This window comes from Phyllobates terribilis, unplaced genomic scaffold (assembly GCF_046119375.1).
Source record: "Phyllobates terribilis strain yellow unplaced genomic scaffold, ASM4611937v1 Scaffold_7__3_contigs__length_470593459, whole genome shotgun sequence".
Taxonomy (NCBI): domain Eukaryota; kingdom Metazoa; phylum Chordata; class Amphibia; order Anura; family Dendrobatidae; genus Phyllobates; species Phyllobates terribilis.
The window spans coordinates 425,442,699-425,457,203 of NW_027362767.1; the positions used below are offsets into that span (position 1 = coordinate 425,442,699).

At 45.2% G+C, this 14,505-nt stretch overlaps 1 protein-coding gene across 1 annotated transcript in view; it reads right to left on the minus strand.

Moving 5' to 3' along the window:
• Window positions 1-419: 419 nt before the first annotated feature.
• LOC141155176 (complement C4-like) overlaps window positions 420-14,505 on the minus strand; it is a 41,115-nt gene continuing 27,029 nt past the window's right edge. Inside the window, exons 3-5 of the mRNA XM_073641878.1 lie at window positions 6,151-6,234; window positions 1,931-2,060; window positions 420-779 (exon numbers count right to left, since the gene is read on the minus strand). Coding sequence (XP_073497979.1) covers window positions 638-779; window positions 1,931-2,060; window positions 6,151-6,234 — 356 coding nt within the window. The 3' untranslated portion in view covers window positions 420-637. The remainder of the gene's footprint in view (window positions 780-1,930; window positions 2,061-6,150; window positions 6,235-14,505) is intronic.

Genomic DNA, 14,505 nt, shown 5'->3' on the forward strand with positions numbered 1-14,505 from the left:
ACAGCTGACTTGACAGATGTCCAGAAGGCAGTCACTGACACACTCCACAAGGTCCCAGAGTCTGGAGGAAGAGTGGAGAGACACAATCCAAGCTGCTTGAGGTCTAGTGTGAAGTTTCCACGATCAGTGATGGTTTGGAGAGCCATGTCATCTGCTGGTGTAGATGCACCTGTATATGTGTCCTCCTGTTTTTTTTTTTAAGTATTGCAATTGTGGGCATATTTATTGTTCATTAGATGTTTTCTGCCAATTCATCAATCGCCACTTTTTTAAAAAATGTCAATACTCCACCTTCCCTGAAGTAATTTTTTTAGTGATTTTTTTTTCAGAAAAAAATGAAACTGATGAATCAGACCCTTGGGAATCTAGAACTCTCAGACAATCCGGAACCTTCTGTATTAATTGATCACACAAGAGAGTCACATGATTGGTCGTTTATTGCGGAAACTGAAGTGAAATAGTAAAGAAAACATCTATGAAGCTGAGATAATACTGAGCCGATGACCATGTGATCATTATACATCCATGTAATCACATCATACCGCTATATAATCACATTGTACAGTCATATTGGTCATGCTGTGTTGCCATATGGTCATATTATACCACGATCTGGTCACATTATACCGCCATGTGGTCACGACCTACATCCATTTTCCCGATAATCATCCATAAAGTTCTTCACTTCGTTGCATGCGTTCCGGTGACGCGTAGCTTTACATACTTGAGGCCCAGCCAGTTCCTCGATCCATGAGTTGCTTTCCAATAAGTATCTCATTCTGAGGTAGAAACAGAAGATGAGTCAAATACATGAATGGAAGGATACGATGAACCAAGGAGAAGAACCAATAAGAAGTGGGAGTCTAATAGTCCAGATTAACGGGGTTGGCCCACTATAAGACTTTATGGTAGCCTCGGGTATCTCCATCAGTCCCATAGTCAGGGACTGGGATGGTGGTGGGACCATCGCTTCATCCAAACTTGGAACTCCAGAGCCTCAGGATTGGTGGGGGTCCCAGCAGCTATAATCTCAGCAGTGATCACCTGCTATGTTACAGTGAGCCAACCCCTTTAAAAAGGAAGTCCATTGAAGTGATTGCTTGAGGCCACCACAACCAGCTGTGACAGGAGGGCTTGGCTACTCCATCCCATCTTCCACATTCCTGTACTGTTTCCTTACCAATTAATATGGTGGAGAGACCAATCTGAAATGGGCCCCTACTCATCTGGGGCCCCATAGCAGTCATATTGGCTGTTCTTTTTGATACAGTATAAAGGCACATGGGAAGAAGACTGGAAAGAATCTGTGAAAACAGCGCCAACAGGATGACCATCAGTGATGACAGCGCCATCAGGATGACAGCACCAATAGGATGATCATCAAGGATGACAGCGTCACCAGGATGACCATCAGGGATGACAGTGCCATCAGGATGTCAGCACCAATAGGATGATCATCAGGGATGACAGCGTCACAAGGATGACCATCAGGGATGATGTCACCATCAGGATAACCATCAGGAATGACAGCGCCATCAGGATAACCATCAGGGATGACAGCGCCATCAGGATGACAGCACCAATAGGATGATCATCAGGAATGACAGCACCGTCAGGATGACCATCAGGGATGACAGCGTCAACAGGATAACCATCAGGGATGACGGCACCATCAGGATCCACCATCTGGGATAACAGCGCCATCAGGATGACCATCAGTAATGACAGCGCGATCAGGATGACCATCAGAGTTGAAAGTTCCATGAGGATGACCATCAGGGATGACAGCGCCATCAGGATGACCATCAGGGATGACAGCGCCATCAGGATGACCATCAGGGATGATAGCACCATCAGGATGACCATCAGGGATGACAGAACTATCAGGACTACAATCAGGGATGACAGCGCCATCAGGATGACCACTCACCGTCCCTTCTCGTCCTGGGTTTGCCCATCTTGGCCCATGATCAGATACTCCTTATTACTAAGCTGCATTTTACAGGATGAACGCTGGTAAAAGTATCTGATCTCTCCTCGGCTGATGGCTTCATCTGAATCTGAAAGTGGAGAATCAAAGTATGGGTAAGAACAACATCAATGACATCAATGACTCGCCATAACAGGAGAGAAAAAGTAAACCATGCCCCACAGCAGTGCAGAGTATTTCAGTAGAAGTGCTGTGAAGTATATGATAATAGGGGTTCCAGAATATCATCCCTAGTTTTACATCAAGCTGTGAAGTGTCTCACTCTACGAGGTAATAGTGTCTGTATTCAACATCTGCAAGGAGTTTGTATGTTCTCCCCGTGTTTGTGTGGGTTTCCTCTGGGTTCTCCGGTTTCCTCCCACACTCCAGAGCCATACTGATAGGGAATGTAGACTGTGAGCCCCAATGGGGACAGTGATAATAATGTATTTAAAGCGCTGCAGAATATGTTGGCGCTATATAAAAATAAAGATTATTATTATTATTATTAGCTGATTATATTTGTTTTTTCAAGATCTTTTCTTGCTGTCGGTGGAAGGAACACTCTTGTTTGTACACAGCGTCTGATCATCTCTGGCTGAGTGTTTGTTACAGTGTCTCATATGACAAGCCCTGTATTTTATGACAAGTCTGCACCCGCATCAGCCAGACATGATCAGGACAGGTTATTAGTAGTGATCAGCGAGCATGCTCGGAACTGTTCAGTACTCGAGATGCTCGGAGCTCACCGAGTACTTTCGAGATGCTCGGGCGGGAGCTCGGGTCCTCGTCCTGCATATTTGGCGCTATTTAGAGCACCAATCATGCAGGGATTGTCTGCCACTCACTGTAATGTCACAGTCATGGTGGTTGTGGCATTACAGTGATTGCCCAAATCGATGGGAACAGTGCTCATAGTGAAACATGAAAAGCCGACAATTCATCAGCGGCATACACCGGTACCCGACAATTTAGAACAGAAAGAATAGAGCATCACACATAGATTAGATAGATAGAAACATGTCAGTCACATACATAATAAGTACAATGACAGTGTTGGTTACTGTACTTGTCATTTAGTATTAAAATAAAGGATTTATTAAAAAAATATTAGTGTTTTCATGCACCGTCTCTTTAAAAAAGCCGGCCGGCAATTCATCATCGGTACCCGACAGTTTAGAACAGAAATAGTAGAGCATCACACATAGATTAGATAGATAGAAACATGTCAGTCACATATATAATAAGTACAATGACAGTGTTGGTTACTGTACTTGTCATTTAGTGTTAAAATAAAGGATTTATTAAAAAAAAAAAAAAATTGGCGTAGGGTTCCCCGTAATTTTAGTCTCTAGCGGAGGTTAAGCAGACGGCTGGGGCAGATGTTTGAAGCCTGGGAAGGGGGTAATACCCACGGAGCTTCCCAGGCTACTAATATCAGCCCCCAGCTGAATACCTAGCCTTTACTAGCTATTAAAATGGGGGACCCCCCAAAAAAATGACATGGGGTCCCCCCTATTTTAATAGCTAGCAAAGGCTAGGCAGACAGCTGGGGGCTGATATTAATAGCCCAGGAAGGGTGCCATGAATATTGGCCCCCTCCCAGGCTAGAAACACCAGCCGTCAGCCGCCCCAGAAATGGTGCATTCATAGGATGCGCCAATTCTGGCACTTAGCCTCGCTCTTCCCACTGCCCTGTAGCGGTGGCAGTGGGGTAATAGGGCTGGGGTTGATGTCAGCTTATAATGCCAGCTGACATCAAGCCCAGGTTAGTAATGGAGAGGCGTCTATAAGACACCCCCATTACTAACCCCATAGTCAAAGTTAAAAAAAAAAACCACAAACACCCAGAATAAAGTCCTTTAATTGAAATAAAGACACAATTCTTTATTGTTCTAAATTAAACCATACTTACCGTATCGCCCATTCCAGCTGAAGCCAACGATCTCCTGCAATAAAAATAAAATAATAAACCAACCTCATCCTGGCCTTTCCATGGTTCCCAGGACAGCTTCAGCTCTGCTGCATTGACATGACAGGCTGGAGCGCAGCAGAACGCTGCCATCCAGCTTGCCATGCCGCAGACACTGAGAAGCTCCTCAGTGTCTGGCTGTGACGGCATCCAGATGAGCCGAGTTCATGTTCAATGAACCCAGCTCACCTCATGCACGTCACTGACAGCGTGGGAGAATTCTCCAGCTCAAGCGGTGCCGGCAAATGACGTCACCGCTTGAGCAGGAGAATTCTCCCACGCTGGGATGGCATTGAGATAACAGGCTGGATCGCAGCAGAATGCTGCCATCCAGCTTGTCATCCTTCAGAGACACTGCAGAGCGCAAGCATGCTTGCGATCTGCAGTGTCTCTGAAGCGCTACCTGCAGTGTCTCTGAAGCGCTGGATCGCAGCAGAGAGCTACCATCCAGCTTGTCATCCTTCTGAGACACTGCAGAGCGCAAGCATGCCAATGACAAACTGGATGGCAGCGCTCTGCTGCAATCCAGCCTGTCATCTCAATGCCATCCCAGCGTGTGAGAATTCTCCTGCTCAAGCGGTGAGCGCAGGAGAATTCTCCCATGCTGTCAGTGACGTGCATGAGGTGAGCTGAGTTTATTGGACATGAACTCGGCTCATCTGGATGCCGTCACAGCGAGACACTGAGGAGCGCAAGCATGCCTGTGCTTCTCAGTGTCTGCGGCATGGCAAGCTGGATGGCAGCGTTCTGCTGCGCTGCAGCCTGTCATGTCAATGTAGCAGAGCTGAAGCTGTCCTGGGAACCATGGAAAGGTCAGGATGAGGTTGGTTTATTATTTTATTTTTATTGCAGGAGATCGTTGGCTTCAGCTGGAATGGGCGTGACGGTAAGTATGGTTTAATTTACAACATTAAAGTATTGTGTCATTATTTCAATTAAAGGACTTTATTCTGGGCGTTTGTGGTTTTTTTAACTTTGACTATGGGGTTAGTAATGGGGGTGTCTTATAGACGACTCTCCATTACTAACCTGGGCTTGATGTCAGCTGGCATTATAAGCTGACATCAACCCCAGCCCTATTACCCCACTGCCACCGCTACAGGGCAGTGGGAAGAGCGAGGCTAAGTGCTAGAATTGGCGCATCCTCTGGATGCGCCATTTCTGGGGCGGCTGACGGCTGGTGTTTCTAGCCTGGGAGGGGGCCAATATTCATGGCACCCTTCCTGGGCTATTAATATCAGCCCCCAGCTGTCTGCCTAGCCTTTGCTAGCTATTAAAATAGGGGGGACCACACGTCATTTTTATTTTGGGTCCCCCATTTTAATAGCTAGTAAAGGCTAGGTATTCAGCTGGGGGCTGATATTAGTAGCCTGGGAAGCTCCCTGGGCATTAGCCCCTTCCCAGGCTTCAAACATCTGCCCCAGCCGTCTGCTTAACCTCCACTAGAGACTAAAATTAAGGGGAACCCCACGCCAATTTTTTTTTTAATAAATCCTTTATTTTAACAATAAATGACAAGTACAGTAACCAACACTGTCACTGTACTTCTTATATATGTGACTGACATGTTTCTATCTATCTAATCTATGTGTGATGCTCTATTCTTTCTGTTCTAAATTGTCGGGTACCGGTGTATGCCGCTGATGAATTGCGGGCCGGCTTTTTTAAAGAGACGGGTGCATGAAAATCGGAGGGCACTAGTGTGTTTCAAGTGCACTGCTATGTTTTTCATGCACTCTCCTATGTATCCTGCCTGCCTGTCTGCCTATATATTCAGCCTGCCTGACCTTTAATTGAGCACTGTTCCCATCGATTTGGGCAATTTTTGACCTTCTGCAGACCGCTGGGGGGGACCGCCAGAAAAATGATCGAGTTTCCCCTAGACTTACATTAGGCTCGTTGCTCGGGTCGAGCACCCGAGTATTCCAATCTGCTCGACCCGAGCAAAGAGCACCCGAGCATTTTAGTGCTCGCTCATCACTAGTTATTAGTCATTGGATGGAAACAAAAATGTTTTAATTCATTGACAACAAGCAGGAGTTTGAAACTGTTGCAGAACCTGCTAAATAATGGTTTTACTGCACTATATTAGTATTCCTGAGATAGTCAGATATTAATGTGCTGCCCCCTACACTGTGTTGCCCTAGGCAAGTGCCCATGTTGCCTACATGACAATCACACAGCCCATCGATAGCAGCCATTGACTTACGTTTCTGCAGAACCTCGGAAATGTTCACCGTGTAGACAGTAAATGCGTCCACCGCCTTTATGTCCAGCACATTGACGCTGTATCCTGTATTGGGGAGAAAAGATGCAATGAATCTCAGATTGTACCGATGGGATGATAACATACATGGCGTTGTAAAGGACATATTGATACTCATGCTAGAGCAACTCCATTTTGTCTGCTTGCTTTAAAATAATGTTATTATCACTCCTTGCGTAACATACAGTTATATGAAAAAGTTTGGGCACCCCTATTAATCTTAAGCTTAATGTTTTATAAAAATTGGTGTTTTTGCAACAGCTATTTCAGTTTGATATATGTAATAACTGTTGCACACAGTAATGTTTCTGCCTTAAAATGAGGTTTATTGTACTAACAGAAAATGTGCAATCTGCATTCAAACAAAATTTGACAGGTGCATAAGTATGGGCACCCTTATCATTTTCTTGTTTTAAATACTCCTACCTACTTCTAACTGACTTACTAAAGCACTTTTTTTGGTTTTGTAACCTCATTGAGCTTTGAACGTCATAGCCAAGAGTGGCATCATGGGCTCCTCAAAACAACTGTCAAATGATCTGAAAACAAAGATTATTCAACATAGTTGTTCAGGGGAAGGATACAAAAAGCTGTCTCAGAGATTTAACCTGTCAGTTTCCACTGTGAGGAACATAGTAAGGAAATGGAAGAACACAGGGACAGTTCTTGTTAAGGCCAGAAGTGGCAGGCCAAGAAAAACATCAGAAAGGCAGAGAAGAAGAATGGTGAGATCAGTCAAGGACAATCCTCAGACCACCTCCAGAGAGCTGCAGCATCAACTTGCTGCAGATGGTGTCACTGTGCATCGGTCAACTATACAACGCACTTTGCATAAGGAGAAGCTGTATGGGAGAGTGATGCGAAAGAAGCCGTTTCTGCAAGCACGCCACAAACAGAGTCGGCTAAGGTATGCGAAAGCACATTTGGAGAAGCCAATTTCTTTTTGGAAGACGGTCCTGTGGACTGATGAAACCAAGATTGAGTTGTTTGGTCATACAAAAAGGCATTATGCATGGTGGCAAAAAAACACAGCATTCCAAGAAAAACACTTGCTACCCACAGTAAAATTTGGTGGAGGTTCCATCATGCTTTGGGGCTGTGTGGCCAATGCCGGCACCGGGAATCTTGTTAAAGTTGAGGGACGCATGGATTCCACTCAGTATCAGCAGATTCTTGACAATAATGTTCAAGAATCAGTGATAAAGTTGAAGTTACGCAGGGGATGGATCTTTCAGCAAGACAATGATCCAAAACACCGCTCCAAATCTACTCAGGCATTCATGCAGAGGAACAATTACAATGTTCTGGAATGGCCATCCCAGTCCCCAGACCTGAATATCATTGAACATCTGTGGGATCATTTGAAGAGGGCTGTCCATGCTCGGCGACCATCAAACTTAACTGAACTGGAATTGTTTTGTAAAGATGAATGGTCAAAAATACCTTCATCCAGGATCCAGGAAATCATTAAAAGCTACAGGAAGCGACTAGAGGCTGTTATTTTTGCAAAAGGAGGATCTACTAAATATTAATGTCACTTTTCTGGTGAGGTGCCCATACTTATGCACCTGTCAAATTTTGTTTGAATGCAGATTGCACATTTTCTGTTAGTACAATAAACCTCATTTCAAGGCAGAAACATTACTGTGTCCAACAGTTATTACATACTAGATGGTGGCCCGATTCTAATGCATCGGGTATTCTAGAATAGGTATGTGGCCGACGGGGCGCAATTAGCAGAGCGGTGTTTAAATTTTGCACCAAAATCGCTGATTAGTCGCGTTCGGCAACCGCGACCAATCAGCAAAGCGGTGTTTAAATTTGGCGGCAATATTGGTGACTGGTCGAGGGCGGCGGCCGCGACCAATCAGCGAACCGTGTTAGTGAGGACTGGAGAGCGTGTTTAAATTTGGCACCAAAATCGCTGATTAGTCACGACCAATCAGCAGAGCATTGTTTAAATTTGGCGCCAATCTGGCTGATTGGTCGCGGATGGCGGCCGCGACCAATCAGCAGAGCGGTGTTTAAATTTGGCGCCAAAATCGCTGATTGGTCACGGGCGGCGGCCGCCACCAATCAGCTGACCGTGTTAGTGAGGAATGGAGAGCGTGTTTAAATTTGGCGCCAAAATCGCTGATTGGTCACGGGCGGCGGCCGCCACCAATCAGCTAACCGTGTTAGTGAGGAATGGAGAGCGTGTTTAAATTTGGCACCAAAATCGCTGATTAGTCGCGGCCGGCGACCAATCAGCAGAGCGTTGTATAAATTTGGCGCCAATCTCGCTGATTGTTCGCGGCTGATGGCCGCGACCAATCAGCAGAGTGAGGTTTAAATTTGGCGCCAATACTGCTGATTGGTCGCGGCCGGCGACCGCGACCAATCAGCAGAGTGGGGTTTAAATTTTGCGCCAATACTGCTGATTGATCTCGGCCAGCGACCGCGATCAATCAGCAGAGCGTTGTTTAAATTTGGCGCCAAACTCGCTGATTGGACGCGTCTGGCGTCCGCGACCAATGAGCAGAGCGTTGTTTAAATTTGGCGCCAAGCTCGCTGATTGGTCGCGGCTGGCGTCCGCGACCAATTAGCACAGCAGTATTTAAATGTCGCGGCAAGATCGGTGATTGGTCGCGGCCGCTATTTAAATGTGGCGCCCAAATCGGTGATTGGTCACGGTCAGCGTCCGTGACCAATCAGCACAGCAGTGTTTAAATGTGGCGCTAAGATCTGCGATTGGTCGCGGCTGCTATTTAAATGTGGCGCCCAAATCGGTGATTGGTCGCGGGCAGCGGCCGCGACCAATCAGCAGAGCGGTGTTTAACTTTAGCGCCAAGATCACTGATTGGTCGGGTGTGGAGAGCGCGACCAATCAGCGAATCGTATTGGTGAGGAGCGGTGAGCGGAATCGTATTAGTGAGGACCGGGGAGCGCCGCTGCCTGTGCGGATACTTCCACTCCGAGAAGCCGGGAGATGAGCGACTGCTCGCAGCAGAAGTATCCCGACCCGCAGCGCCGCTCCCCAGTCCTCCATTGACACCCTAGCCGCTGATGTCCCCACAGTATCCGCATGGTGTTACAAAGGTCCGGACATTTGTGTGAAAAATCGCTGATTGGTCGCTGGCGCTGCCCGCGACCAATCACCGATTTGGGCGCCAAATTTAAATATCGGCCGCGACCAATCACCGATCTTGGCTCCACATTTAAACACCGCTGTGCTGATTGGTCGCGGCCGATATGAGAGCAGCTTCAGAGGGAAAGCCCACTGAGATCTAAATGTGCAGCTTCACTAAGTTGCAATACCAGACACAACCTATGGACAACTGCGTTGTTTTGGGGACTAAAACCACTTACAACCTTTTTAAGAAGTGCGCACGAGATGCTTTCAGAGAATTGTGACACTTGCACACATCAGCAGTACACTTACCCTCGGCACACTGACACACATCCCCTGAGCACAGCGTACTTATCATGGTGGATTTATCCGGACCCCCGTAGAACACTCGGCATTGATTTCTGCAAGAAGTCAATGCATACAATGAAACTTCATGGCAGTCTGGATCTCAAAAGTGGACCTTCCCTTTATAGAGGACCTGTCACTCTCTAGAAAGATGTAATTTTTTTACCTGCTGTAAATGCCGCTGTTCTCCTAAATCCGATGATTTTTTCTTTTCTTCCCGCGCCTCTCTATTCCTGAGATATGGCCTCCTGTAACCTTTATAAAAATCTAGACATTTTATACAAGTGGGTGTGGTCCTAAAGTCACGCCCACTTGGTAGAAAAAGCTAGATTTATATACTGAGAAACGGAGGCCATATCTCAGGAATGGAGAGGTGCAGGAAGAAAAGAAAAGCATTGCCGGATTCAGGAGAACAGCGGCATTTATACCAGGTAACAAAAATTGCATAAATTATGGGACCTGACAGGTCTGCTTTAAGACTTTGGTTATAGTAAGTTACTCTTACCGGGTTCATAAAAATCATACAAGACGGCAGAGGCCGGCTGCAGGGGGGAGATGGTCACTGTCTGGACAGCCTCAAAGGTTACACATTCTCTAGTGTTGGAGACCTTCAATAAGGAGAAAAGTCAAAGTTCAATGAAAGATCATGGATGTGGAAACTATGAAGAAGGAGAACAGACAGGGTTGTGTAGAAATATATGTTCACACCTCTGAGTATAGGATCCTATGATGTGATTAAAAGGAAACCCCAGGTAACACTGAGGGTGGAGCTAGGGCCGCCATCAGGGCATTACTGCCCTTACTGGCGTATGGGGCCCGGTGAGCAGAGAGGGCCTGGTCGGGGCCCCGTTCTTCTGCTCACAGGGCCCGAGTGGCAGCATTCTGCCGATTCAGTGAACCTGTGTCCTCGGATGCAGGTTCACTTTAAATCTATTGCCGTGTGGGAAGCTTAACAGCTGCCAGCCAATCACAGTTGTTGGCCGGCGGCTGACGTCAGCTCGCACGTTGCTGGTGTATGACGTCACCGTCATGCGCCAGCGATTGTGCTTCCGGCGATGGCAGAGCAGGACACCGCGGGAGCGCACACAAGGTAAGAAGAGACTTTCTTTTTATTTATTTATTTTTTTAAAGCCGCACCAGGACAGGATGGGGAACATTGGGGGCAGCCGCAGAAAACATGGGGGCAGGATGAAAACATGGGGGACATTGGGGCAGGATAAAACATTGGGGCCAGAAAATATGGGGGCATAATGGAAACATGGAGGCAGAATGTGAGACATTGTGGGCAGAATGGAGACATGGGGGCAGAATTTAGATATGGGGGGCAGAATGGAGACATGGGGGCAGAATGGAGACATAGGGGGTAGAATGTGAGACATGGGGGGCAGAATGTGAGACATGGGGGGCATGTGGTGGTAATATGTGATCTGGTCAAGGTGTGGTGGTATTTCTCCCTTGTATGTGATATTATTCGGTCACGATGTGGTGGTAATATGTGGTACGGTCATGGTGTGGCGGTATTTGTCCCTTGTATGTGGTATTATTTGGTCACAATGTGGTGGTATTATGTGATATGGTCATAGTGTGGTGGTATTTATCCCTTGTAAGTGGTATTATTGATCATTTTAAAAAATGTATGTGACTCATTCCCATAAATAAAAATATGCCTAAAAGAGTATTGGGTATTATAAGAAATGTTTAATAGGTTAGTGTAGAGTAGGGCCTGGCCAGAAGAGTCTCCTTGTTGTGGTGGCGGCTTAAAAAATCTTTTGGCCAAAACAAAAGCTGCTGGCTATATATGTGATATGGTGTTCAGTGGGAACTGTTAATGTGTGATTGGTGAGGACGTGGTGCAGAAAGAAGAGTTTTTCCAAGAGTGGGTGGTGGGACTGTGGAACGTTCGAGGGGTGGAGGCGGTGCTGAGGTGGAGCCTAGGCAGAGTCTCAAGGGGGCCCAAAAATTTTGCCAGTATGGGGCCCCGAAATTCCTAGTGGCAGCCCTGGGTGGAGCATGACACAGGGCTCCTCCTTCTGGTGTTTTTTCAGTCTGTCATGCTCCACCCCCTCAGGCCCTGCACCTTTAAGAATGTGACTTTTGACCTATTGACTTTAAATTTTCCGGGGGGGGGGCAGAAGGGACTCTTTTAGAAAGATGAAGATAAGTTACCATGAGATTATTATCTCATTTGAGAACTTTCATACCGAATCGAAGTACATGATGAGTCTTCCTCCCCGGATCTCGTAATGACTGATGTAATTCTCAATACCATCCTTCAGCTGTCAGGAACAAAAAAAGGATCAAAAATACCCATAGAGCATGACAGATAAGGAGGACCAACCTGCAGGTCCTCCCGATCTAGTAGAAGTTTGGTAACAGTTGTGACTCACAGAAATACATTAATGTCATTTACACCGTAAAAATAAACCTAGATACAAAACTACGACAATTTCAGAATTGCAGTTTTCTCCTTCCTGCCCCCTAAAAAAAAAAGTTCTACTCCCAAAAAGACAACTCAACAAAAGCAATAGGAACAAACCTCATGCCGAAATGAAAAATATATAAAAGTGATGTAATTCTGAGGGCTGGGGGTGGAATAAAGAAGCCACATCATACAGGCCAGAAGTGTCATGGGGCAAAGGGGAGGACAAGTCATCATCACTCACCTTGTTCAGATCTTGAGCACTGGGTTCGAATCCACTGAGCAGCGTAATATCCACGATCGCCATGCCGGATGCACCCGTCTGGGATTTTCTCCTGGAAATACAATTTCATTAAAGGCTACAGAGGTCTCCTCCAAAGATCAAGAAATCCCAGACGCCAATGAGTACGATGGTGGAGGAGCCATCAGCTCCCTCTTCCGGGATTCAGCCTTTATGTCTGAGTCTTTAGCTCCAAAAAGCATTCATTGATGTACAAAAACGCATGAAAAAAATCACATAAAAAACGTGTGAAAATCAAGGCAAAACCGCACGTTTTTTTCAGCAGCGTTTTTCCTGCCAAGGAGATGCAGAAACGCTCAGGAAATTTCTGCTTCAAATCCTGAACGTGCCAAAAATTAATTCTCTTCAAAAACTGATTAGAGAAAAAGAACTAGAGCAAATTAATCTTCCTTCCCCTTCCCCAATAATTCAAAAAGAGCTGTCAAATTTAAGGGTAGAGTTAAAATCAGAAATTTCTTCCTCCTATGATGCGATTATTCGAAAATCAAAATTTAATTACTATGCGGCTCTAAATAAACCTACCCGCTTTATGGCCCGCCTAGTTAAATGTAAAAGAGCAATTAATAGAATAGATAAAATAAAAAACAATAGTGGAATAACGTTCTGTCACCCTAAAGATATAGTGAATCAGTTTGCAGATTTTTACAAAAAACTCTACAACATCAAAACTGACCCTTTAATTCCCCATCCTCACCCAGACGCAATCAACAAATTTTTATCCTCCATCAACCTACCGAAATTGAGCCCTCTGGATCACGAGTCATTGAACAAGCCCTTTTCTAACCTTGAAATTATTAACACAATAAAGCAACTTAAAGCTTTCAAGGCCCCGGGTCCAGATGGATTCATTAATGAATATTATAAAACTTTTTGTGACCTACTTTCTCTCCCTCTCACGAAAATTTTCAATCATGCTTCCTCAATAAGCTCCTTCCCCTCAGAAATGCTGGAAGCTACTATTACCCTAATACCCAAGTCTAAGGAAGAGAGAGATAATGTTAAAAATTATAGGCCCATTTCGCTAATTAACACTGACATTAAGATATACTCGAAAATTCTGGCCAACCGTTTATCGACTATTCTCCCATCTCTCATCAACGACGATCAAATTGGCTTCGTTGGTGGGAGACAAGCAACTGATGGCTCCAGAAGACTCTTGAATATTATTAAGGTGATAAATACGGCGAAACTCCCAACTTCGTTGCTTGCTTTAGATGCTGAAAAAGCTTTCGACAGGTTAAATTGGCTATATCTTAAACTCACCCTTATTAAATTTGGTTTTGACAACAACTTTCTCTCTTCAATTATGGCCCTCTATTCTAACCCCCAAGCCAAAATTTATGTTAACAATTATCTCTCAAACCCAATCCCTATTACAAATGGTACTAGACAGGGTTGCCCGCTTTCCCCCCTTTTCTTTGTCTTGGCTATGGAGCCTCTTGCTCAGAGGATTAGAGAAAACACTGACATTAGAGGGATATCTGCCCCATCTCGAGAATTTAAAATTGGCCTCTTTGCGGATGATGTTATGCTTTCCTTGCTGGACCCAGTAAATTCGGTCGCGGAAGTTTCGAAGGTTCTAGAACTATTCTCTCAGATTTCTTATTTTAAGATCAATAATGAGAAGTCTAAACTTTTAAACATTAATCTGGACCGCCAGACGAGAGAGGTTTTACACTCGAGATTTTCCTTTGGTTTGGCTAAACGCAATCTGACTTATTTGGGGATCAGTATTGGTAAAACTATTAATTCAACAATTTCTGACAATCTGGTTTTGATTGATGACATCGTCCGCGGAGATTTGATGGATTTTATGAAAAGAGATTTGTCGTGGTGGGGCAGAGTCCTCTCTATCAAGATGTTTGTTCTTCCCAAAATCTTGTATTTTTTCCGCAACCTACCTTTAACTATTTCCCACATCTTTGTTCAAAAAATCCAAAAATCAGATTAATTCTTATGTCTGGGATAATAAACGTGCGAGGATATCTGCAGATATATTGTACAAGAATAAAAGTAATGGAGGTCTGAGCCACCCTAATATTTCCGCTTACTATTTGGCAAACCTCATCAAACAGAGCAGTAATTGGTTTAATTCTGACAGTCCCCCAGCTTGGATGATTCTGG